This window comes from Podarcis filfolensis, assembly GCF_964270895.1.
Source record: "Podarcis filfolensis genome assembly, chromosome: 10".
NCBI lineage: Eukaryota > Metazoa > Chordata > Lepidosauria > Squamata > Lacertidae > Podarcis > Podarcis filfolensis.
In genome coordinates this window covers 20632932-20660301 of record NC_139612.1, presented here as the reverse complement: position 1 = coordinate 20660301, position 27370 = coordinate 20632932, and the positions used below count along the sequence as shown (strand labels likewise).

At 40.7% G+C, this 27370-nt stretch overlaps 1 protein-coding gene across 1 annotated transcript in view; it reads left to right on the top strand.

Annotated features, from left to right (window-relative positions):
- Positions 1–25374, top strand: part of KCND2 (potassium voltage-gated channel subfamily D member 2) — a 286371-nt gene extending 260997 nt beyond the window's left edge. Inside the window, exons 3-7 of the mRNA XM_083574526.1 lie at positions 7501–7663; positions 17952–18041; positions 19466–19561; positions 21646–21893; positions 23354–25374. Coding sequence (XP_083430652.1) covers positions 7501–7663; positions 17952–18041; positions 19466–19561; positions 21646–21893; positions 23354–23531 — 775 coding nt within the window. The 3' untranslated portion in view covers positions 23532–25374. The remainder of the gene's footprint in view (positions 1–7500; positions 7664–17951; positions 18042–19465; positions 19562–21645; positions 21894–23353) is intronic.
- Positions 25375–27370: the final 1996 nt, after the last annotated feature.

Genomic DNA, 27370 nt, shown 5'->3' with positions numbered 1-27370 from the left:
AGTAAAGGCACATTGGCCCCACGTGACTATTGCAGAGCAGCAAAACCTCAGGAACAATATGCTGAAGAGAATGTTTAACTTCTGTAGAAGTGTTATGAGCCTGTCAATAACGATCCAGTCAAGCATTTGACTCATTTTCATTGCTGCTGGGCTTTTTTTGCGAGGGGGGGAGGAGCTGTTGCAGACTTTACAACAATAGGCTCATATGTGCGATATAGCATGCAACACGAGAAATCAGGAGGGATTGTAACAGCCATTTCCATAATTAGAAGGGTGGAAATCCTGCATTTTGCAAAGTTTCTAATCACAAACATAGTCTTCTGTGAGTGCATGCCACTGTAGACCGTTTCTGTGAGCCGTTATTTGCATTTAAAATAATAATATTTTTTATTATTTTTCCATTTAACAATATATATTCACATCATTATCATTCACTTTACCTCTTTGGCTCTTCAGAGCCTATCGACTTCCTTCCCTCCCACCTCATGGTTTTCAAATGTCAATCTTTATATCATAGCATTTTATGCATTTTCCAATTCTAATTTCACTCCTTACAAAATACATCATAATTTAAATAAATATGAAAAGGGAGAAAATTTCTCATTACAAGTCTTCAGACAACCCTGCTAGTGATGTTAATTGCTTACAATAATCTTTCAAATATTGTGTAAATTTACTCCAGTCCTTTTGAAATACTCAATCATGCTGGTTCCGGATTCTTCCCGTCAGCTTCGCCAGTTCCACAAAGTCCATCATTTTCATCTGCCCCTCTTCTTTCATTGGTACTTCTTGTTTTTTCCACTTTTGGGCTTAAAGAATTCTTGCTGCTGTTGTTGCATACATGAACAGTATTTTATCTTCTCTTAGTATCTCTTCCCCCGCTATACCCAATAAAAAGGCTTCTGTTTTTTTCACAAAAGTATTTTTAAACATTTTCTTTAACTCATTATGTATCATTTCCCAGAAGGCCTTTACCTCTTTACAAGTCCACCACATGTGGTAAAAGATACCTTCTTTTTATTTGCACTTCCAACACTCATTAGTTATTTGCATTTTTACTGATGTTCGCAGTAACTAAACACTTGACAGATCCAAAAAACAGATCTTCCAAGTGTTCTTATTTTCCAGGGACAGTCACAGATTTACAGTCATCCCGGTTTCTGATTTGATCCCTGAATGTCCCATTTTTCCTTAGGACATCCTTATTTTCATTGGAGAAATGTGGGAGGGTGTGGAGTTATGCATCCCTCAAGCCAAGGAGATGTAACCATATAACCTTTAGAAGTCATCTGAAGGCAGCGCTTCGAATGACTTCTAAAGGTTAGTTTTTTTATATAGGGAAGTTTTTTTAACATTTAATGTTTTATTATATTTTTATGTGTTGGAAGGTGGCTGGGGCAACCCAGCCAGATCAATGGTATATAAATATTATTATTATTAATTATGATTTATTATTATTATTAATTGAATAGGACGTTCCTATTTTCATCAGGGAAATGTCAGAGGGTATGAAAAAAGGAACATATCACGTAATGTCATGATATATAGTAGCATATGTTTATTTATCTACAGCATAGGTCATGACAGAAACAGTCTAATTTAATGCAGTCGCAGGCCTTTAAAGTCAACTGATTAAACAGTCGACATTGCTCATAAAACCTGCCATAAATCATAAGAAAAATGCAACCATAAATTAACAAGCCATTAAAGATTTAATTGGTCTTGAAGCAGTCTATCACCTGTGTGTCAAAAATAGTTCTGGTACTACCATCTCATCACCAGCACAGAGGCAAATGAAGCCACCTTTTCCATTGTACAGTGGTACCTCGGGTTAAGTACTTAATTCATTCTGGAGGTCCGTTCTTAACCTGAAACTGTTCTTAACCTGAAGACCACTTTAGCTAATGGGGCCTCCTGCTGCCGCCGCGCCGCCAGAGCACGATTTCTGTTCTCATCCTGAAGCAAAGTTCTTAACCTGAAGCACTATTTCTGGGTTAGTGGAGTCTGTAACCTGAAACGTATGTAACCCGAGGTACCACTGTACCTCTGCCATTGTAACTATATTAATTGCAGCACAGTTTTCTTGGCCCTCTGCTTGAAAATAAAATAGTTTTTTCTCTAAGCGTTCTGTTTAAAGAAGAAATCCTTTCAATTATCAAACTTGTTTCCTTCCTGTAAAAGTAAAGGGGCCCCTGACCATTAGGTCCAGTCGCGGATGACTCTGGGGTTGCAGCGCTTATCTCGCTTTATTGGCCAAGGGAGCCGGCATACAGCTTCCGGGTCATGTGGCCAGCATGACTAAGCCACTTCTGGCAAACCAGAGCAGCACACGGAAACACCGTTAACCTTCCCGCCGGAGCGGTACCTATTTATCTACTTGCACTGGCTTGCTTTCGAACTGCTAGGTTGGCAGGAGCTCGGACCGAGCAATGGGAGCTCACCCTGTTGTGGGGATTCGAACCGCCGACCTTCTGATCAGCAAGCCCTCGGCTCTGTGGTTTAGACCACAGCGCCACCCATGTCCCTTCCTGTAGGGAACAGCAATGATCAAAAGCTGCATAGGATTCCATTCATTGCAAAGCTTTGCACAAGCCTATTGCCAAACTGTGTAGGAGCTTGAGAACCCAAGACTCGGCTACCCTATCATATCCAGTGCACATGAAGGATTTCCTTACGTGTTTTGAAAAGGATGAGCCTCAGCTCATCCCGAGCTCCATGCACACATTGGAAAAATAGACAGAAGCAAATCTGGCTGGTTTCGAAACAGAAACTGCAGGAAGTAGAAGCCTCCTAAAAATTACCGGAATGCAAGAGATGTGTGCATTTGAAATGCACATGAATGGTTCCAAATGCTACTTAAGATTATTACCAGTGGCATTTTAAATTAACTACTCCAGTGTGCCGTTCTGAAATAAATGACTAATTAGGGCTCACTTGCCAGTGTTTAGTCACCAAGCGGCTTGGAAGCTATAGGGAACAGTTTTATACCGATTTGCTTCACCCTCCACAGACAAGCAGCCTATTTTGCAGTTGCCAAATATAATTTGACAGCTCTATAATATTATTTCATATTTTCCCTTTCTTGTTCCACTGTTTCAACACAGGCCATTCCTGTCCTTCATTAATGGTATTTTCTCGAGCCACTATCCAAATGAAAGCATCTGACTGTTTGTTTGCTTTAATGTACAGAGAAGCATGCCAGCATTGGAGAATTACCCTAATTTCCCACATTAATTGTTTGGCTGTTTGTGAATAAATGCTGGCTTGTTTGTTTGTTTTGGTTTATATTCCACCTGGTTCTTGAGAATTAGGTTGGGTGTAAAATTTTGGGGGGAGAAATAGAACCATGCATTAAAAACATACGAAATGTTAAGCCGAAATAGCCCAATATTTATTCTTCACAATACAGGAATAATTGGAAATGGGAGAGACTTATGATCACCACAGGAAAACTCTCAAATGCAGAATCTGGCATACCTTCTCAATCCAATTTGCCTCCTATTTGCAGCACCCAAAAGTAATCTCCATCTTTGTAAATATAAAGACTTGCTCTTTATTTTTGTCCTCTAAAACAGAATATTACAGAAATGAAAACACATTAAGGGTTTGTTAAACCAAAGTTGTTTTTGGTGTGTGTGTGAACAGGGCTACAGAAAGTTGCCTGTAGATTGTTTCCTGTTTTCCAGAAGAAGAAACCCATTTCAGTATTGCTTGTACGTTTGCTTTTACAATGGCTTACTGGACTATTGTGCTATATTCCAGGTTATTTGGAACTTAATTATTAGGTGCAGGCTCTTAGTGATACAGCTGATTGCCTCCTAATGCACAACAAACTTCCACACCGGCTTTCCATTTCTCAGAACAACTTGAACTTTAGATGGCAAATCACTCTTAGTGATTTGAGCCATTTTACAGATCAGAAGGAGCTTCTCATATTCTGATTAGTGACAGCTAAACTGGAAAGCAAAAGGCAGAAAGACTCAGAGATGCAGGAGAGCTCCGTCAATGGAGGGCATGGGCCTCTTAAATCTCTAGATTCAACCCCCAGCTCTATAATTCTATGACTATGTTGTCAAGCTTTTGCAACGTTTGTCAAAAAGTGTAGCCTCATTCAGATAGTTAATGCAATAGCTCAGAATCTCAAAAATGAAATAAAATACTACAGTCTGAAGCAGACATACCATATTTTTCGCTCTATAAGACGCACCAGACCACAAGATGCACCTAGTTTTTGGAGGAGGAAAGCAAGATATTCTGAATTTCAGAAGCCAGAACAGCAATCCCACTTGCTGTTCTGGCTTCTGGGATAGCTGTGCAACCTGCATTCACTCCATAAGACGCACACACATTTCCCCTTACTTTTTAGGAGGGAAAAAGTGAGTCTTATAGAGCAAAAAATACGGTATTTTGTACGGCATTGTATTTATTTATTTTCATTCAATGTATCAGCAATCGTGAGCTTCAACGGCACCTGTCGCTTGTCACTTTGCCTCTCGGGCTGAGCTGTTTTGTCAGCTGGCTCCTCCAGAAGGGGCTCCCCTCTTGCTCTTAAAGATCATCACTGTGGCTTTGTTGTTTTGTAATGTTTTCCTGTTTACACTGGTGTTATCAGCAGCAATAGGGACACGGGTGGCGCTGTGGTCTAAACCACTGAGCCTCTTGGAAGGTCGGTGGTTCAAATCCTATCAACGGGGTGAGCTCCCACTGATCTGTCCCTGCTCCTGCCAACCTAGTAGTTCGAAAGCACACCAGTGCAAGTAGATAAATAGGTACCGATGTGGCAGGAAGGTAAACTGCATTTCCGTGTGCTCAGGTTTCCATCATGGTGTCCTGTTGCACCAGAAGCAGTTTAGTCATGCTGGCCACATGACCCAGAAAGCTGTCTGTGGACAAACGCCAGCTCCCTTAGCCTGAAAGCAAGATGAGTGCCGCAACCCCATAGTCACATTTAACTGGATGTAACTGTCCAGGGGTCCTTTATCTTTACCTTTTACCTATAAGCAGCAATATAAACCAAACAGGAAATATATATTATATGCCCTTCTATCTTTTGCTTCCCCATTTGGCCTCACTCTTTTCAGACAACTGTTGCACCATGATTTTCATTTCTCTGTACTCAAGACCATGTTCACCTGCCCACTTTGGTGACCGCATCACTCACCTGATGAAGTTGCCTCTGGTCCTCAAAGTGTTAACTCCACAATAGTTCTATTAATTTTTAAGGTGGCATAAGACTCATTTGACTTGGCTTTCAAGACTCAGGGTCCCTAGACACCTTGTTGAATTCTTCAACCAGCAGGCCCTATATTTTCAGACAAGAATAACTCATACAAATTAGAATACATTTGCTCACCCTGCTTCCGTTCTGTTTTCCTGCAAAATTTGATTTCCGCCACCTTCTAATTTATTTATCAGCCACCGTGATCACTGCTGTCTAAAGTTTTTCATCTTTTTCATGCATTAGTAAGGAATGACCTTGCCTTTTAAAAGGAACACTGTCAGGTTCAATGACCTGTTTGTTTTACTTTCCCAGTCTCTGCAGTCCCCTTTTTACAAGCTGCAAAATAAAACCAAAAAGTCATTGTACTATCTTTCTCTCCCCCCCCCCCTTTCAGCAAGCACAGCAGAAGTTAGACAAGAAACCCCACATGGGTATAACATTTGTGGAGAGAATGTAATTGAACTGGAAAGGAGGGTATCTGCAGTACGTGTTTGGGTACATTTGTGTCTCACTGTGTAAAATATGACACATTTCAGCTGCTTTCTGGTGGTGTTTTATGCCCTCTAGTGGGGCAGAAGATTATTGTAGCACATTAGTTTTCTTCTGCTTTGGCTTTATTTCATGGATAAATTGGATTCATTCCTAACTCTTAACCAGCAAATAAATAAATAAATAAATAAAGGTTTCTGTGCAGAATTCACGATACGATTTTTACTTTTCAGCTGAGAAGTATCTTATAGTCTGTTCCTAAATTTTAAAAGGCACCAAATTTAATTCTATATAACTGATCAATAGTTTAAATTTTTCCTTCTAAATGAGAGGGAACAGCGTCTTAGCCCCTGCCCATCTATTGCTGTAGGGCAATTTAGAAACCTTTTGAGGGACGAGGCTGTGTAAGTCACACTTCCTCATGTCTGACTGCCCATCCTTATGATGTAATCTCTGAAGTGCTACTCTCTTCCAGCCCATAAAAAGGAGCACTGCCATCTCTGAAGGGATGCTAAATAAATTTAACATCCTCCAGCCAAGAGGTTCATGGGGTAGGTCAGCACCAGACTTAGGGATGTGTGCGTGGTTCCCCCGCACAAGATGCTGAGCCAAAGGGGCACAAAATAATAAGAAAAAGAAAACCTGCGTTCATATGTGTACCTACTAAGAGTAACAAAAGGAATTACAGTCATGCCATGGAAGTCAACCAGCTTAGTTCCCAAACGTTTTGGCTCCCGAACGTCGCAAACCCGAAACTGAAATCGCAAAACCGAAATTGTTCCGGTTTGCGAACAATTTTTGGAAGCCAAACATCCGATGGGGCTTCTGTGGCTTCCGATTGGCTGCAGGAGCTTCCTGTAGCCAATCAGAACCCACACTTTGTTTTTTGAACATTTTGGAAGTCGAACAGACGTCTGGAATGGATTCCGTTCGACTTCAAAGGTAGGACTGTATTGTGAAAATACGAAATATTTTTTTGGGGGGTGCACCCAACTTTGTCCTTGCTCAGATGCGATATTACCAAAGTCCATCCCTGTTTTGGGTGCATTTCTGTCGAACCTAACAAAAACCTTGAGAGGATTAATGGGTAATCCCTTTGTATGCTGTGCTGTATAAAAGTAATAAACAGGAATATAGAATATGCCATTGGTCCATCTACCTCAATATTGTTTACATCTCTGGGGATGCTGCATACAGAATGTGGGTCAAAGTAGGAAAAGTTACTTACGAATGAAAGTAAAGTAGTAGTCATACCTTGGATCCTGAATGCCTTGGTAGTCGGACATTTTGGCTCCTGAATGCCCAAACCCGGAAGTGAGTGTTCCGGTTTGTGAACGTTCTTTGGAACCTGAACGTCCAATGGGCCTTCCGTGGCTTCCGATTGGCTGCAGGAGCTTCCTGCAGCCAATGAGGAGCCATTCTTTGGTTTCTGAACGTTTTGGAAGTCGAACGGACTTCCAGAACGGATTCCGTTCGACTTCCAAGGTACTACTGTAATGTGGCTCTATCCATTAAAATTCTATCTAGGGAAATGTACACAGGTGACTCTCAACTTACATGGCAGTCATGTTCTGGGGATAGCACTTAAAGCCAAAATCTCAGAGTCAAAACAGATTGGGTTCAATGGAAGGTAGGACTGCCAAAGTCTTTTTTCCTGGACACCTGCCTTGTTTCCACCTCCTTTTCGTAAAATAATAATAATAATAATTTCAGCCAAGCTGGTTAAATATGTGTGTAAATTGCAAGTTACCTTTAAAACAGAACTCTCTCCTTTTTTCCCCCCAATGCAGGTATGGTGACATGGTGCCGAAGACAATCGCTGGGAAGATCTTTGGCTCGATTTGTTCCCTGAGTGGGGTCTTAGTCATTGCCCTTCCAGTTCCTGTGATTGTCTCCAATTTCAGCCGCATCTACCATCAGAACCAACGGGCAGATAAGCGCAAGGCACAAAAGGTGTGCTTCTACTTTCCATTCATTACATTCTGGGATAGACACAAAGTGGTTCTTTTGTATGCTGTACGTTATCAAAGTGAATTTGCCGTTGTTAACGAAGAAAAAAATGTGACGGCTTCAGAAGCTCTGGAACAAAAACAAAAACCATCAACTGGAAATCGGCTTTCACTCCTCCTGAAGATATAACTACTTGATTGGTTGGTTTGACACATTAAAAAAAACAACCGTAATAATTGTTTTAAATTCATGCATATAAAAGCATGTCTCTAAAATTACGTTTTTAAACCATTTCGAGTGGATTTTTATACATTTTGAGCATGCGTTATTAACGTTCAAAAATTGCAAGTATACTAGAGATTTTGTGTGGATGGAAGTGGGGTTTGCAATGGGAAGTCATAGTCTATTTCTTTAAGCCTGCAGTCTTAATTTTCCCCCCGTATCTGAAATATTGATAAATCATCTTTCATTCTACCTGATTTCAAGGTTGCTTACAATGAGTATCTCTATATGTGCCTATATGAGAGAAAAAAGACCTCACTGAAACCAGTAAGATTCAAATCTGAGTAAATGTGCATAGGATCGACCTCCCTGTGGCACTTAAACCATTTAAGATCATTTATATGGAATGTGATACCAGTTTAAGTGGTTTGTTGGGTGCATTATATTTATTTCCCCAAACAACAGTGTTTATATTATTATTGTTAGTATTATTTTACTTAAAACAAACAAAGCTAAACCCTTCATTTTCTCTCATACCTCCTTTCCAGCTGTGAATTCAAGAAACCTTTAATTTCTGCACAGCCAAGGAATTATGAATGAAGTGTTCTTCATAATCAGTAAAAAATCAATTTCACTCCAAATGGCCACGGGAAACTTTAATTAACAGCTTGCAAAAACCCTGGCTACCTAGAGAAGCCTAGTGTGATATTTTTAATAAAAGGTGGAGTAGTAGGAGCTTAAGGAAAAGGTGACTTTTGAATCCATTATTAAGCCAAGGCATTTCACATGATTGTGATCTGTTAAGAACCTTTGCTTTGTGTTGAGTATTCTTCAGCTCTTCCTTTATTTCCTGAATGATTGTGGAACCTGCAGGAGGGTGAGTTATCTGAACCTCCTCTTTGACCAAAGCGTAGTATAAGTGGATGTACCATATACAGGGAAGAAACAGCCTATAAAATATAAAAATGTATTTGAAAAACCATTTCATTAATTCCTGAAATGCTCCCAGCGTTTGAGGAATACTTTAGAACTCCCTCACCAGGGACCAAAGTGCATTTCTACATAAGCCACATAAATATGACTTTCAGATTAAACAAGTTGTTAGCTTCACTGGAGACGTGAGGATATAATTAAGCAAAGCGCTTGCCCTACATTTTCATACAGAACAAACGCTAAGTATAGTTTGCACTCAGACAATTATCCCTTCAGGAACCGTAAATCCTCTTTCAGTCATCATACACATAGATCTGCATGAGTAGATGAGGGAAAGACACATTAAATATTGGTGCAACTCATAGCTATCTGAACTTTAAGTAAACCCAGTTCCAAAAATATCGTCCTGTCTGTGAATGTGTGGGAAAGCCAAGGAAATCCCAAAGTCTCTGTTGAGACTTGAGGTGTGAGAAAATAGATAGGTAATTGATGCTCTGCAATCCTCTGGTTCCTGGGAGAGCATCTCCAGGTCCTCCTCACTGGGGGCAAGAACAGAGGTCCACCCTCAGTGTGGGGCACTGGACCGCATATTGTTGTAAACAAAATCTGCCCCTTTTCGCTTATGGGGTATCCAAGAGCCCGTATAGAGTCCTTACGTGGGTTCCCTATTGGTAGGAGAAAATTACAGAGACCAACCAGAGAATATTGAGAAGCAAAGCAGCTAGTAAGCCTGATCTTTATTGATCTGTTGCAACAGGGTGCTCCCCTCACACACAGGAAAGGAGGAGGACCTCGAATAATGGTGCACAAGGCCTTATATAGACATTTTAAATTCCCTGCCCTGGAGCTCAAGACCACCCCTCCATACATCATACATTCATCACAGAAGGGGTGTAACCCAAGACCCCCCCAAACATCACACCTACATCACAGAAAAGGTGGTCTACAACAGAAATTTGAATGTTTTTTATTATTATTATTATTATTATTATTATTATTATTATTATTTATTATTATTATTATTTATACCCCGCCCTTCTGGCTGGGCGGCTTCCAATAAAACACTAAAATACAATAACCTATTAAACATTAAAAGCTTCCCTAAACAGGGCTGCCTTCAGATGTCTTCTAAAAGTGTGGTAGTTATTTTTCTCTTCGACATCTGGTGGGAGGGCGTTCCACAGGGCGGGTGCCACTACCGAGAAGGCCCTCTGCCTGGTTCCCTGTAACTTGGCTTCACGCAGCGAGGGAACCGCCAGAAGGCCCTCGGTGCTGGACCTAAGCGTCCGGGCAGAACGATGGGGGTGGAGACGCCCCTTCAGGTATACTGGGCTGAGGCCATTTAGGGCTTTAAAGGTCAACACCAACACTTTGAATTGTGTTTTTTCTGTCTGCCAGGTTATCTGATAATGCCTTATCTGATTGCCTTTTCTGGTAGTCTTTTCCTGGTAGTCTGTCACCCTTTGAAATGATCATTACTAAATTCCTGTAAAAAGGAAGGTTTTTTTCACCTCCTCCCTCCTTGCAGAGAAACATTTGGTCAGCTTGGGAGTCAAAATTCATTTCAGGACTGTCTTCCTGTGCTGCTTCAGACATGTGGTTTATGTACATGTTTGCTTGGTACATTTATGAACATTTATTATATATCTAAGACCTTAAAATTCTTATTGCAATATGACTCCTCTGTGAGACTGCAGAAAGACAGCCAGTGTTCCTCCACTGGGCCTCAACTCTGGAGCAGGCAAAAAGGTGTTCCAGAGGGTGTGCTGGGAAAGAAAGTGGATCAACAGATCTAAAGCACTCCTGTTCCCCTTACACCCCCCTCCCACAAAATGGGGGACAAGCTATACTAACTTTAGCATACCCTCCCACATTTCTCCAATGAAAAGAGGAGCATCCTATTCCATCCCCTTCAATATTTCTCTGATGAAAAGAGGGACGTCCTATTGTGTACCTTATTTCACTCTCTATTCAATCAATGGAAGGCAAACTTTTTTTAATGAATAAAAACCTAGAAAGCAGGAGTGAAGGGGAAACACCACCCATCTGCTATGGTGGCATGAGCTCATAGCTGTCAACTTCTCCCTTTTCTAGTGAGGAATCCTATTTGGAATAAGGGAATTTCCCTTTAAAAAAAAGAGACGTGCATGAGCTTGGCAGGGCATAGGAAAAGGTTGCCCCATCCACTTTTGGATTGTTTCATGAATCCATTTTCTTTGAAACCAGAGAACAAATTGGTCTCTCTCTCCCCCCACTTTCTCTTTCACATTAGAACATCAAGACTGTAAAGAACGAACACTAAGCAGCAAAACTTCATGCTTGATTTTATGTGAATAGTAGATAGTTAAAATGCTATTGAAGTAGAATCAAATTTACCTCTTTACAAAAAAAAAAAAAAAAAACCTGACAGATTTTTATTGATCTCAAAGGCTAGAAAGGAAGAAAGCAAGAGAATTTCCAATCACTATTTATTGTAGGGCTGTGTCCTCTGAAATATAGGGAAATGTCCAAGGTTTGAAGAAAAAACAACAGATGTTTAAAGGTTCTGCACTGGTGATGTATTATGATGCAAATGACAGGGAATAAACCCCAAACCCAGGGCCCAATTTGTGTTTACTGGATATCCAAGCGATCCAGAAATTATTCACACAGAATAGATACACTATTTTGATGTTATAGACTAAGAATTCATAGCATACAAGGAAAAAGAGATTGAATTCAGGGGGTGGGGTTCTGGAATTAAAGCTGGACGCATTACTCCTGGGACGTGCAATTTTTTTGGCAAGTAGGCAAATGCATTCACATTTGTCACCTATCACTCAACCTCTGAGAATAACAGCATTTTTTGAGCTTCCAGATTCAGTATCCATTAGGGAAGTTGTGAGATCATGTTCGCTGTTAACATTCGGAGACCACAAAATTCAAAGGGAGCCCCGTTTTCCCCATTTCCAAATTCATTAAAGAACTGAGTAGCAGAGGGGTGCCATTTTGACTGTTTGCCTCATGTGAGTGAATGTGGTGTCGTATTTTAGCCAGACAAAGAGATGCAGTTGGCAGGCAAACGTGGTACAAATTCGTCGTACAAGATCAATAGCTGAATTCAAGACACATACAAGGAAGGGGGCATGCGATTCCAGAAAGTTCCCTTTGTGTTGGCATTTTTGAGCTGTATGTGCAGGGAGAAATCTTAAAGCGTCTTTCATCTTAAATATCCTGCCCTTCCTCCAGAGATTGCCAGGCTCACAGGTGCCTTTACCCTTCATCAGCATTCTACTGATTAAGGGAAGAAATGGGAAAAACATCACAGCCAAGACACATGACTTGCTCCAGTAGTACCTGCATTCCCTTGTTTTGAACTGCGGCATATGCGTGCGTGTTTTTTCCCGTCCTGTTGCACGAAGAGAAAAGTGCTTTGCATTGGCGAAATCAAAGCCCAAGCCCCTTCAACGCACCTGACAAAACACTCAGGTGGCAGGTGCTAATGGAAAAAATATAGTTCTTTTCACTCTCTGATGACATACAGAAACCATCCATTCTCCACCTGGCACCTCTCGGGGACTAAACATATTAAATCGCCCCAGTGAATTCTGTCAAAAGCAGCTGAATATGAACAGTAACTGATAAGTTCAATTTTGGCAGCCTGTTCTATGATTAGTAGTACAGCGGCAGCATGAGAGAGAAAAAATGACAGGAGTAATTTCAAGAGCAACTAAGTGATATTTACTGGACATGTATTTGCTTGGAACACTGCTTAGAAAAGAGGGAATTGCCCACAGATTGCACCTGCCAGTAATGTCGCATTGCAAAGATTTAATATAGCTAAGGGCTCTCTTCCACAAAGCACTAGAGGGCCTACTAGAAAACATGCTGTTCTGTTCCTCTTTGATTTTAAACATACAGGTGCACACACACAATGAATCTATAGCGCATAGGAATATACTTGACCTCCATTTTGTGTGGACTCTTAAAGCCGTCACATAGCCCAACTTGATGACAATCTGGGTGAGGATATCTGGGTGAGATTCAGGGCTGGCCCTGTCATGAGTTACAGTGTGGCATTTGCCTGAAACGTCCACTTGTGTGTGTTTTTAAACCGTGGGATGTTGTTATTGTTTCTAATAATACCTCAGATGCTGGGATGTCTTGGGCTCACCTTCAACTGAGTGGTGTGCATGGCAACATTATTTAAGGTTGCCATATTTCAAAATTGTTGAATTTTATTAAGGAAACCACAGAAATCATTGAGCTTTCTTTAGGAAACCCCCAAAGCTGTTGAGCCTTTTTCTATAAAAGCTACAAGAATTTTTGAGTTAGGGGATTTTTAGGCATTGAAATCCCCTAAGGGTGCTAATGGAAGAGTTCTTTTTCCCCTATGGCAGCCCTACGTTATTGTGTGATTGTTTCATACAGATCACCAGCTCTTGCCCATGAGGCAAGGAGAGACAATTGCCTCGGGTGGCAATACCCACCTGATCCAGCCCAACAGTGACTTCTTAGTGAATAGGAGGCGCTGCTGTTCTCCTCCCATCCTTGTTCCCGATGTAGATAGTTATTCACACCTTGTTCCTGATGTAGCTCTTCATTCGCCACTTACTCCCTGACCAGAGGGACGCCATTTTGTGGCTCACCTCAGGTGTCAAAATGTATTGGGCTAGCCTGCTGACCACAACTTAAAATTCACTCCAGTTATTCCATAATGAATTGTGATGTCAGTTAGCTTTTCCTCTGTACTGTTCAATGGCACTTGATTCATCAGGAGTTACTTTCTGGTATTGTATGTCATCCTCATGCTTTTCTAACCAGCTCAGCATGCATTCCACTAAGATTACTTAAGGCCGCATCTTACAATGCAGAGGCAGCTTGAAATGTTGGGTCATGATGGCTGCACCTTTTAACTAATTTATATGTTCTTTAAGAGTATGAAATACTAGAGTGAATGACTAGGAAGTTGGAGACTAGGGTTCAAATCTCTACTCAGGTATGAAGCTGACTGAGTGACTTTGGGTCAGTTACTATCTCTCAGCCTAACCTACTTCACTGAGTTGCTGTGAGGATAAAACGGAGAGGAAGAAGAGCATGAACACTACCTTGAGCTCCTTGGAAGAAAGTTGGCATATAAATGTAATAATACAAGCCCTATCTGCATTATACATGTAGAACAGTATCATACTATTTTAAGCTGCCATGGTTTTCCCCAAAGAATCATGGGAACTCAAGGGTGCCAAGAATTCCCCTCACAGAGCTATGATTCCAGAGTTCCCTGGGAAGAAGGATGAATTGTTAAACCATTGAAATTATAGCTCTATGGGGGCAACAGGGGTCTTATCAACACTCAGTAGAGGTAACTCACAACTTACACACATTTAACTTGTGCATGCTTGGCAAAAGTTAAAAAATTTAAAAGTGGGTGGAAAGGGGACAGGCATCCAGGAAAAAAAGGCTTTGGCAATCCCACCTGCCATTAATCCAGTGTGTTTTGACTAGACACAATTTTGGTTGTGCACGCTATCCCCAAAAGTTCCAGAACATAACCCCTGTGTAAGTTGAGAGTTGTCCATACTCTTATCAAGTTCCCATGATTCTCTGAGGAAAACCATGGCTGTTTAAAGTGGTATGATATTGCTTGTGGTACAGTGCAGAAGTGGCCAAAAATTAAATAAATACTCTTAAGAGTCTGTCAGCCATTATCCTGAGGTGGCAGCTTAGAAGGTATATGGTGTAACACTATATGGTGTAACACTATCAACGCATGTGGAAGGTGATGTATCCTACTTCCATGAAGCCATTGTAGATCTTCAGTGGAAGTTACCGTAATTTGGCTAATACAACTTTTGTGCTTTTGCCTATGGATACAATTCAAGGATTCTGTCAGTATTTATAATTAACAGTGCTTGGGGGGGTAGGAGGGACGTCTGCCTCATTTCTCCCCCCAAATTAACTTGGTAACTTGTTTTCTTAAAAATGAAGCATTTAAATCTTAATGGAACAAAACTGCAGACCAGCTTCTTACAACATGCTTCGTGAGTCAACCTGGACTGCCACCTAAAAAATATTCAGCGCTTGACTTCAGATATCAAACACTAGCAGCTTAAGCACATGAACAAATTCAATATGGCTTCGCCCAGCGCACGCATTTTGCCATAAAAGTAAAATGACTGGAGAGAGTACAACTGTTCATATTCTGAGAGGTCAGGGGAAGGCTGTTTTATTATCTGCCATGCATTTGATCCTATGAAAATTGTTCCTTTCTAACATAACTTGTAATCTTTAATGTTGACTTCCTGCTGTTCAATTTACACATCTTACTTGCTCAAGCTGACATTCTTACTTTAAACTTCTTCTTTTTTGCAGTCTTCTTTGTTCTCCCTCGTGTTATGTCCCCTACTTGAAGAGCAATCTTCCTTCTAAGTTGTGCTGGCTAGCGAGCAGGGAAATGCCTGCCCTAAAAATCCCTTCCCACCCTGTCACAGATTTAGAATTATAGAACAAATATAGAGAGAGAAGGGAAGGTTGTAATGCGTGGCTTCAACGAAAATCCATCAGCCCTGACCCTGGAGGCATGCAGCATTTGAAATGAAGCTTCAGAGCACTGACTCTTTAGTGCCTCTCAAACTCCAATTAAAATGAAATTTTTAAAAACATTAATTTCATTTATGGGGTCAACACAAGGCAAGGAATCAGTGGAACTAGTTGCCAGGACCTACCAGGACTAAAATATCAGCCCTGATGTGACTCCTACCCAGCTATTATCAACATGGGACTGAGAGTCACTTTAAAAAAAAACAACAGCACAGGGGATTTATTTTATTTATTTAAGAGATGGCTCAGCTCTCCAAAGCCAATGTTGAATTGACTTAGAAATGACCTGGGGGGGTAGTAAATTTCCTCCAGTACTCCACTTCCCAAAACATGACCACCCTCTTCTCTTTCCTTACCTGGGCAAGTGCGGCAAAGGACTAGCAGAGTCCTGCTACTCTTCCCCTCCATAACTTCTCTCCCTTTCTTTCCATCAGCTTATTGCGCTGGGGAAAGGCATGGGGATTCATATTCTTCTCAAGGATTGCCTCCTGAGAAGACTACAAAACCAAAGGATTAGCATGCTACGGACAGAGGGTCTCCCCATGAGCCACCACTGCTCTCATCCCAGATAAGTAAAGGGAGAATATTTAAGAGAGTCAGGGCTTGAAGTACAGTAGTGACTTTGGGAGTTAGGGAGGCCTGGTGTGAAAAGAAGAAACAGGAAGCCAGGAGTTCTTCTCTGGCTCGGATTTAAATCTGAGCCTGAGAAGAATTGTAAATTCACCTTCCAGTCCCCTAAAGTTATTTCCCAAGCCCACTTCAAGAGCAGCATTTCTAGTATCTCTGCCTTTCGCTTTGCAATCTAGTATGTTAGCCAACCCCTGATAAATTGATCTGGGTGCTGGTGGACCACCACAGAAGGTTGGGTAGAACCAGAGATTTTGCACCCCTGATTTATCATGGCAATGACACAGATTGTAGAGCCAGTCATTGTGCCTGAAGAGCAATCACATCCCTAAATGGGACCTTGAGACATCAATTTGAAGCTTCAGGCCCAACTTACCATTGTCTACCTGCCAGTCTCCCACAAATCTGTCTTCTCAGGACAGTCATTCTTCTTAGCCCAATCCAGGTAAAGGTCTGTCCCAGGCTACATGCTGCATACTTGTGAAGTCGTTGCTGCTAGCTTCTGCCAGTTATTATAAATTAAGCACAGCTATCTGAGGGGGAGACAGGGGGTTGCACCATCAAATGACTATCTGGAGAATAGAATAGTCCTCAAGAAAACTGAAGTCAACCAGGCCTGGCATGTGCAGTGTGTCTTAGTTAGAAAGTTACTTCAGAAAGTTGTATACAGATGGGCGAGTCAAGCTGCACCCAGTCCTTTCCTCATCTTACCCTCCCTTATGGTAGCTTTCAACAAAGTTGTACTAGTACAAATTTGATGCATAATACAACTGAAGAATCACCATACTCCTTGGTCTCTTTGGCCTCTGATATGAGAAGGAGAATCCAAATGCTTTGCTGAGAATGGCTCCATATTAAACACTGATGCATATTTTCTTTACCCTAAGGGCAACTGTTTCTTCTATGTCAGTTCCTGCAAAACTGTGCAATTATTAAGAAAGACATATAAGCCTCCTTTTCAAGTGTTATGGGATATATGAAAATGGGATGCAGCACTTGTGTTTCCAGTGTCAGCATGCGTGACAACATGCAAAAGCTGTCAATGTAGAAAAGAGTTGTCTATTAAGTATAGCACTGAAGATAGCTCTGTAGATAGCTTGAGAAGAGTGTCAGAACTCAAGAGTTTTCATCTAACATGATTTGCTTAGACTACTGCTTCTTAGCCACAGGGTCTTACACTTCTTTTTACTAACCCTTGAAACATTATTGTTGATGTTTGTGCTTTGAATTTAAGGTGGACATTCCTGGATTGCCTTGATAATGGAAATTAAAAGTAGGTTATTCAAATATGAAGGTTTTCGTTTGAATTCGTCAGTGTTTGGGGCATTTATCCAAGCACAGTCCCATCAACCAGGCCATGTTGTGTGTACACTGCTGTCGTATCACACGGCCCTGTACTCAAAGAAATTGAGATCCACTGGTTTTGTTCTCCTTGTGTTATGCAGATGTTCTACCACAAATCAGAATGTTCTGAGCAATTGTGTGTGGCACCTCACAGCAGTTTAACAGCGGCGCATTCTTTTTGGCGTATTGTCCTTTTCTCCGAAGGAACCTTTAGAAATGGAGTAATTAAAGTGAGATGAAAGCAGCATTTCTGACCTTGACGTACAAGCAACAGCATGATCGTGGTGACGGAAAAATGGAGAAACAACATGTCTAATGTGAAAATGCGTGTAAACACCATTCATTGTTCTCGCTGGCTGATGCATGCTGAGAAACAAATGCTTCTTGCTCATTTGCATTGTAAATCTGAAAGCGCCGCACCTGAAAGCCCAGTTGAAAGAGTCCCTTCCGTGATTAGGGACCTTGCTATTCACAGAAACGCAATTCCAATTAGCTTTGTTATCTTCCTTTGAAAACAGAATGAAGGATACCAAGGCAAGTGACATTTCTTTCTTATCCTCATTCCCTCCCCCTTCCCCCAACACAGAAAGCCAGGCTCGCTAGGATCCATGCTGCGAAGAGTGGGACTGCCAACGCATACATGCAGAGCAAAAGGAACGGCTTGCTCAGTAACCAGGTAATGAGCGTGTGCATTCTAAATTCAGGAAAAGCATTCAATAATAGCCCAGCAATCCATGTTCTGTTTCACACCAGAGGCCTCCAAACACAGAATGACAGTCAGGCTGAGGAAGGAAGCATTGTGCTTCGTAAGAGGAAGCTGTGACAGCCAGGTTTCCCTTGGGACTCAGTCAGCTCTTTGTCGAAGGTGATGGAGCCTTGCCGGCTCAGCTCTGAAAGCAGCCTTCATCCTGTGAATCTCTGATACAGCTCCCAAGAGTTTGTAGCTGCCATCCAGAAAGCATCTCCCCTTCGCATACAGACAGGGGCTGGATCTACACACAGATATAAAAAAGTTAAGAGGTGGGGGGGAAACCATTATATAGCTCTCTGCAATTTTCCATTGGCTGTTGTACAGTGCCCCCTGTTGTCACATTCTTATAACGCATTTATAACGTTATAACTCACCAGGATAGATTAATCCAGGCAGACACACCATTAAATAGCATGGACCAAATGCCTGCTGGTCTCCACCAAGTTTCATACTGGTTTGCAACTTTGATGTATAGTATATTACAGATGACTGGTCCCTGCTATAATGAGGATGTGCTTGCATCACAATCCCTCTCCTGCAATTTCTTTCCTCTTGATCTGTCTGTTCCTGACTCTCTTTCTGTTCACATATTCCTCTGCTAAATCGCACATTATTGCATCACATACGTTAAAGGGCAGGGAAAGAGATGGAAGACAGAGCGTAAACCCACATCTAAACGAACTTGTGAGCAGCAGTTTACTAACCTGCCCACTTTAATGTAAGAGGCGAAGTCATCTGCAGCAAACAGCAGGCCCTTTATCACTAGCAGTTCCAGAATTCTGCAATCACTTCCCTCAAGAGGTGCAGGTCTATATTCTTTCCTCCTGACATTGAGGTGATTTTCTAAAGTCCATTTATTCAGGAAAGCTTTAGAGCATTAAGAATTGCTGGCTATCCTTTGAGACACTTTTAGATCGTGCTGCAAAGTGTGCAGCTATGTTACTTAACATATGGAGTTTGTTACAACATATATTGATGATAACCAGCATAGACGTATTTTTAAAAAAGGATTAGAATGTCAAAAGGATACTTCATAGAGGATAGCTTTGATCAACAGCTACTGTGGAGGGCAAATTTGCTTAAATGCTTCCACTTTTCTTGGTCTTAAGACCGAATACTTCACCTGAAATGAACTGTGAATCAGGTTATTAGCAGGGATGGGGGCTCACTGAAAGGATTTTTCAAGGAAATCTAATGATCAGTGGATATGCGCAAATTATTTTATATTAATTGATATTTCCACAAAACAGATCTCTTTATAAATTGACCAGATGTGCTCTGATCAAGAATTTAGTTTAAAGTCTATTCCTTCACAACTGAGAAAAATATAATATTCAATGTATTTACAGTTATGCGGTGATGAACAAGAGGCCTTTGTTAGCAAATCTGGTTCTTCCTTTGAAATTCAGCACCACCACCTGCTGCACTGTCTGGAAAAAACCACGGTAAGATGATAAACCTGCAGCTTCCTTGTGATCTGAGAAAAATAAATATGGTGTTGATTTCCTGTTCTCTTGTTGCTCTTAGTTAAGAACTACTCTGATAAAGTAGATTTTCATCATACTTAGCAAGTGAAATTTCATGAAGTGGCAGTTTCCTGAAATTATTTTGGTGGCAGAATTTATATGGGAAAATGGCACTCATTTGTGTTTTTATTAGCTCTGTGGAGAATACCGCTGTGCTTGAATGATTAATAGCTCAGTTTAACCTATGAACAGCTTGATCAGATAATTCGCGGGCTGAGTTGCATACTCTCCAACATTTTTCTGATCAAAATAGGGACATCCTATTCCGTCATCATCATAATTTTATTATTTATACTCCATCCATCTGACTGGGTCACTCTGGGCAACTTCCAACATATACAATATAAAAGCATGAAATATTAAACATTAAAAAACTTCCTTATACAGGGCTTTCATTCAGATGTCTTCTAAAGGTTGTATAGTTACTTATCTCCTTAGCTTGGGGGTTGCATAACGCCATACCCTCCAACATTTCTCTGATGAAAATAGGCACGCCCTAAGGAAATACAGGACATTCTGGGATTAAATCAGAAACTGGGACAGCTTCTGTAAATCCGGGACTGAAAAATAGGGAAACTTGGAGGGCTCCCTCCAGCAAAGTGTGCAGCACTGTTCATACTTGCTCCTTTCCATATCCTGAACTTTGCATCCCCGTTCCTGAGTCCATTCAACAAAAAGAAAGAGGATAGATCCAAGGGGAAATCTGAACATGCAACACCAGTGCAGGGAGTTCTCTCAGCAGATACCAAAAACCCCATATGACAATTCTGCTGGCAAAATTGTACCAGACAAAGACACTTCCTCCAATGGGAGAAGGCTTCCTGACTTAGAAGAAGCTCCCTTTGTTGGAAGAAGAGAACTTTGAGTTCAGTAGTGGTTTTATTATATGCATTTTTCTTTTTCGCTTTTGCTCACTGCAAAATAGAAAATGCAGCCTCTTGTATTCCACACTGGAGCATTGTATGGTGTTTGTTTTCATCGCTTTCAATGACATGAGCCTCATCTGCTCCTGGAAGCTCAACCAGGTGTGGATGAAGCTCCTGTGTTCAGAAGCCACCTGATGTCTCAGGGCCGCTGCCTTGAGTTTGGCGGCTGAACGAGTCTGAGTTGTGAGGAGTTGCACAGTGCCAGATTTGATCCCTTTAAAAAATAGTGTCTATTAAACATGAAAGGTTGGCTTTTTTGTGACAGTGCTCACCCACAGGAAGTACTGTTGCTTATTCTTTTTGCCCTGCATGGCAGCCATTTTGTGCTGGCACACGCAGCATTTCGATCGAAAGCATGAGTGCTGGCACCTTGGGTTTTTTAACTTTTAAAAAAGCACAGTTATATGTGCACTCCTATTTACCACCCATACTCTACACTGTGCCGCATCCTGTTTTGAAGCATACATATAGCAGACTGAAATGCAATTCAGAGTGTTGCAGCATGAAATTGAGCAGAGTTTGGGTCTGCCAATTAGCAGCCCTAATGATGCAAATTTTTTATAAGCTATAGAAATCTGTAGAAATCTGCAGCCCTAATGATGCCATTTTTTAAATAAGCTATAGAAATCTGAATCAGAAGGGGACCTTGTTTTTGCTACTTGCCTTGTTTACTTGGGCTCTGTGCTGCTTTTGTTTAAACTGCTTTAAGTGAAAGTTCAATTGGCAGTATTTTTGTTTTAAATCTTTTACTGATATGGCTGACTGTGATATATTGGGCAGGAAGTAAACGATATAGAAGAATTTGGGGTTTCCCCCACCCTTCCTTCTCCTGTTATCGTGCTTCTGATTACATTGCTTATATTTTGATACGGTTCTAAATTATTTTAAACGTTGTAAGCTGAAATGGGAAAACATTGTATTTTGAGCAGTTGGGCTACTAAATTTATTAAATAAGCAAACCAGCTCTCTTCCCATGAAATATGAACGAGGCCAAATCTTGTGCCGTGGGGAAACTTTCATTTATCACAGCTGCTTTTAGCTTTAATGCTGTTTTCCTTTCTGAATCATGTTGAGCAGAATCACGACTTCCTGGACGAACAAACCTACGAAGAAAGCTGCATGGAGGTGTCCGCTGCCAACAGGCAGTCCAGCCATAGTCCTTCCCTCTCTTCTCAACATGGAGTGACGAGCTCTTGCTGCTCACGGAGACATAAAAAGACATTCCGCATCCCAAACACAAACCTAACTGGCAGTCGCCCAAGTAGTGTCCAAGAACTCAGTACCATTCAGATCAGATGCATGGAAAGAACACCTCTGTCTAACAGGTACTTCAGCTTAAAAATGACCCCAGACAGAGATAGCATTATGTTTGCTCTCCAGGCAGAGATAACATGATGTTTGATCCTGCCTATCAAAGAATTGGCATGGAGCATGTGTGTGTGTGTGTGTGTGTGTGTGTGTGTGTGTGCCCGCGCAAAATATTGCTCCGTTTGGGGTCATAACCTGTGTTCTGTAATGTTACGAGGAAGGCCGTTTCCTAGTCTTGAACATAACAATTTTGAAGTGCTTAACTGGCAGAGGAACAGTGAATGAATGTCAGTTCTTTTAAATATCAAAGTAAATCATTTGTGTAAAATGTTGGGCTCTACTGGAAACCACATTTTGAGAGACTCTGAGTAGTCCCATTGTGACAAGGCACAAATGAATTGAAAACACCTATGAATTCAATATGGTCAGTATGTTTACTGATAGCTGTTCACAAGACCATTTGTCATACTTCCCCTTGATAGATGATCTCATTAAAAAAAAAAATCTTAAATGCACCGCGATTGAAAATCTTTATTGAGAAAATATTGCTGTGTAGATGAGCACTGAACTTACTCATGGCACTGGGCAATATTGCGACTACAGGCATATCAACTGATCTCATACCATATCATATGAGAGAAGTGTTTTTTAAAAGGAAAAGAAAAGAAATCTATTAAATAAACATGATCAAGACTTAATTTTAGTCATATACTGAAAGATTCTCATATCCATAACATGTACATAATATGACTGAGATTTATAACCTTTTTTTGTAAAATGGTGAAGTCGAAATATGCTAACCTTTCAGGGCATTTTAATAAGGTGCATTGGTCTTGTGAAAGCTTATAACCATGTTGTAATAATAGCCTCCAAAACAACCCAAAGAGTAATTTGGTGCACCAAAATCTGTTGCAATTCAAAGATTTGTATACACTGACAGGCACACAGAGTTTTGCATGTGTGACATGTCTCAAGCACTTCTTTACACCCCAATATGGCGAACTGCACATGTCTGTGACTCAGGTGTCCGCACTTATAACATCTATGATATCTAAGTTGGTTATCTAATGTTAGTAACTGAGGTCAGCTGTTCCATTACTCTCAACAGCAAATACAGCCACCTGAGATGCCACCAGTCACTAGGACCAGTATGAAGCAGTAGACCAGAAAACCGCCTTGGTGTTCTGTTCATGGTGATTTCACAGACCTGCCTACCTTGTAGTGCTGTGTTTCTTTCTTATCTACAATGAAGACATGGTTCCTAATTGCTTCCATGTAAAATGTGTTGAGGCTGGTGGATGAACAGTAGAATAAGCATTGGAAGAGATAATAGACATTTGCGTTGCATCCTACATGCAACCGGGATACTTTTGTGACATACCAGAATTGAATAGAAAACACTAAGCAGATGGGACATTTGTATAATTTTTTTTATCCATTGGTTGTTGTTTTTGTTTGTTTTTTTAAACTTCTCTAGCCGATCCAGTTTAAATGCCAAAATGGAAGAGTGTGTTAAACTAAACTGTGAGCAGCCTTATGTAACCACAGCAATAATCAGCATTCCAACACCGCCTGTGACTACGCCGGAGGGAGACGATAGACCGGAATCTCCAAGGTACACAGGAGGAAACATTGTGAGAGTATCTGCTTTATAAAACAGTTAGAATAAAGACCACTCGGAAGCTGCGGCCAAGAGCATAAGATCCCGAAGAAAGAGGGACACGACAACTCTTTGTTCAGTGGAATGGCAAACAAGAAAAAGAAAGAAAATTTGAGTTTCTGGAGATGCAAAACATTTGGGGTTTTCCATATTGAACTGTGTGCTTTGGGCAACCAAATGGAATTTCTACACATCACTTGAACTTTTCTGGAGCAAACTCTTCTGTGACTCTTTTGATTTACTCTATGAGCACAATGAAAGGTCTCCCATTGATGCTTCTTCTTACCATGAAAAATCTTTTTGATAAAATATCTTTAAAAAAAAACAAAAAACAAAAATGCACCTGGCAACCCACCAGTCAGACAGTTCCAAATGAATGCAAAACCAAGACTGGAAATGAAGTTTTGATAATGTGTCCTCCTTTTTCCTGTTGATAAACCATGAACCCATAACCAAGTGAGTTTAAAAGAGATAGTGAGAAAATGGCTCATACAATATTTGTATCAATTGAAAGAAACACAACCATAATGCATGTGAAAATTCTTTGGAGCTGTGATCTGAGTTTACTTCTGTTGTTTATTTCAGGTTAGGCATGATAACATTTTACTGTAGAAAAGGGACATTTCTGTGCACTTACAAAAAACTGATTGTTAATGTTCCATGGCTGTGCAAATAACTTCCTTTCTTGTGGGGGAAATGAAGTATTTCTCACTTGAAACATGCATTAGTGAACTTGAGGTGTTCAGTTAGTTTAGCATCTATCATTCTTTTCGCTTGCTTCCTTGGTACTGTTACAACTGCAATAATTCAACATACACCTGTTGTATCAGGAATCAGGCCTTTATGTATAAAACTGCACAAATTCAGCTACACAGGTAAAATAATCACCCGGATAGACAGTAAAGTATTTTCTGTTGTACGAAAATGTTTTGAATAATTTCATGAGCAAAATTTTTGTGTCACAGATGTTAGCTTTTGGGTTTTTTTAAAAAAAGTTTATTTAATTCTCATTACCCTGTAATTCCTTAAAGCCAACCATTGCCTTTTGCTGCATTTCTATCCTCTTTGAATGTCAAGGGTTTCCATAAATTAACTGAGAAACCCTGTTTTATGAACACCATCCTTTATGTTTCCTGAAAACGACAGTCTTCCTAGTGCAGTGATACAATGTAAATCTCATCCAAAGTGACAATCACTTGGTTTAGTGATTAACATCTCTAAAACGTCGCTGTTATGTTGTACTATTAGACAAGCTGAGCACTGGGAGACATGCAAGTTAATTTTGCAGAGGATTACGAAAATGTTGATTGTCAAATCTGTAGTCGGAAACACTTAGTAATGCAATACCCTGACAAGGATGAATGGTGAAAAGGACCTAATTTTGCAAAAAATCAGTGATGTCAAAGGATGTACCCCAATAGGATTACTCATATAATTGTAGGAACAATACACAAACTTTACTGTTTAATTTTATTTCTTTGTTTGTTTCATTGTCCAAAGGATTTTTAAAATGCTGTTTCCAGAAAAGTAACTTTCCTCCATCGTTGCTAATTTGTTTAGGAACATGGTGGGTTGTTTTTCCCCCCATCATTTCAAATCTTCAAGATATTTCTAAGTAAGAACGTGTAACCAAACATTGAAGGTGCTTCTCAAGAAACTACTAAATAGATTTATATAGCACCTCTGCTAGAATGGGTCCTATATGATTGTGTATTAACAGATGTGTCTTCATCTAGTCATTGAATACACTGCTGTATGGAAGTAAGGATGTCCTTACATAGTTTCTTGTCTGCAATTATGTCATATTAAAAATAATATATTGGATGTTGGTCATCAGATGCCATCCTCATCTATTCCCAAACAATTTGTCTAGTATGGGTTAGTTACATCTATTACTGTAACATTATGTGACCAGCATCACACCCAAATACATTTCACATTGCCACAACATTGGATCAGAGGCTCATTTATAAGAGAGGGGATGGGGTATGTAGAATTATAGGCTCTCCCAGCCCAGTCCTCTAGACGGATTAGCCATGCTATATCAGTGCATTAAGAGTAATAGTTCTGGGAGTGGGCAGGAAAATATCTCCCTTTGGTGTGGCTCCCCCTCCTTTGAAATTGAATCAAGGGGAAATGAAACAAATTGTCATAATGTTATACATACAAGAGCAGAGGATCACAGGGATTAAGCCGGGGCAACAAGACATGTTCATGCAGGTATCATTGGTTGCACAGGTAAAACTCCTTTTTTGGAGCCTGGTTCTAAAAGGGGGGGGTTGGGGGGTTAATAAAAGAAATTGTAGATTTCTTGCATATATATATATATATATATATATATATATATATATATATATATATATATACAGACCAATGAATAATGCAAGGCAGAAAGTGAAATAACTTTTGCATCTTCTGGCATTTTTTTCACCTAGATCACATGTATCTGCCCTGGAAATTATCCTCTCCAAAATGCGCTCATCTTAGCGCTTACGTTGTTGGTACTCAGTGCACCAGAAGTAAGTCTTTTGCCAGTAGGGTGGCCAGGTGTAAAACAGTGCGATCTAAGGACTGTGCCTAAGAACTAGGCAGATAGAGGCATCTGCTAAAATCCCCTCTTCTATACAATTGTTATGGAAGCAGTAGCCCAGTCCTCCTCCTCCTCCCTCCTCTCCCCCACCCCCATTGCCAGGGCTTATGTTTGCACCAATTGGTAGTATTTCACACGAGACGTTGTGGCAGATACCGAACTAGTCTGATAACCCATCAGTTACATTATGTTTCTGTGCAGAAGATTTTCAATGGGGCTTCCTGCCAGGTAAGTTTGCATAGGAAACGTTACACAAAACGGTCAAATTGGTGGGGTTTTTTGTTTTGCTTTGTTTTGTTTTGTTTTATAAACGAAGGCAGATAAGCTGTGATACGTAGGCATAATTTTCATCATTTGCATTGGAACACCCATTCATTTCCGCACACTGGAAAGAGTCTACAGCATTTGCAAGTGACATCTGGCCCTTTTTACTCAACTGACTTTTTTATAATATGCAAAGCTAGAGTTTTCTGCTCTCTGCTGTAATCTTTCTAAGTGACTCCACTGAAACCACACAATCATTTCATTCTTCAACCACAGAAACGCAGCCCCATTTTGACAACCTGCCGCTGAAACCCTTCACTCCTGTGGAATATGAACATTTTCATATAATGCGCTGGGAAATAGTGAAGCAGCCCTCGGCTTGCCTCACCATGCAGGGAGTGCGCGATCTGCTCTGGACTCTTAAAAAAAAAATTGCAAGAAAGGGCAGCTCAAGGTTTACAAACTCTCCCTCCGATTAACTTTGACGAGAACTCGCTTTGTTTGCAATTTGTGTCAATTTCTGAATCTGCAACAGCTTCTGCTTCTTTTAGTAACATTGCACTTCTGAACTGAGTTTAATGAATGTTAAATTTGCCAATAAAATATGGCAGCCACAGAAAACTCCTGGAGACTTAAGACCTGGTCCAGGAGATGCACTCTGCATGCAAAAACAGGTTATAACACAGAGATCTGCCACACCGGTTTCACAAAAGGCTTTTGTGCAAGAGGAAAACAGAGCAGAAGCACAATGATGTGTCCAAGACCCCCAATCTTGTACCCTATTGAAACCCTGCTGGGATTTAAATATGCCATCTCTAAAGATGCTACATTCCTTATAGAACAGGTTACATTCCAGCAGTGTGACCTTCATGCAACCCTCTCTGCCCCCGCTGCCCTTGAATTTGGTAAGGATTTTCCACAATGCTCGTCGGCCCCATCACCCATGCAAAAATGTTATATTTCCCCCCCTCTGAAATTCA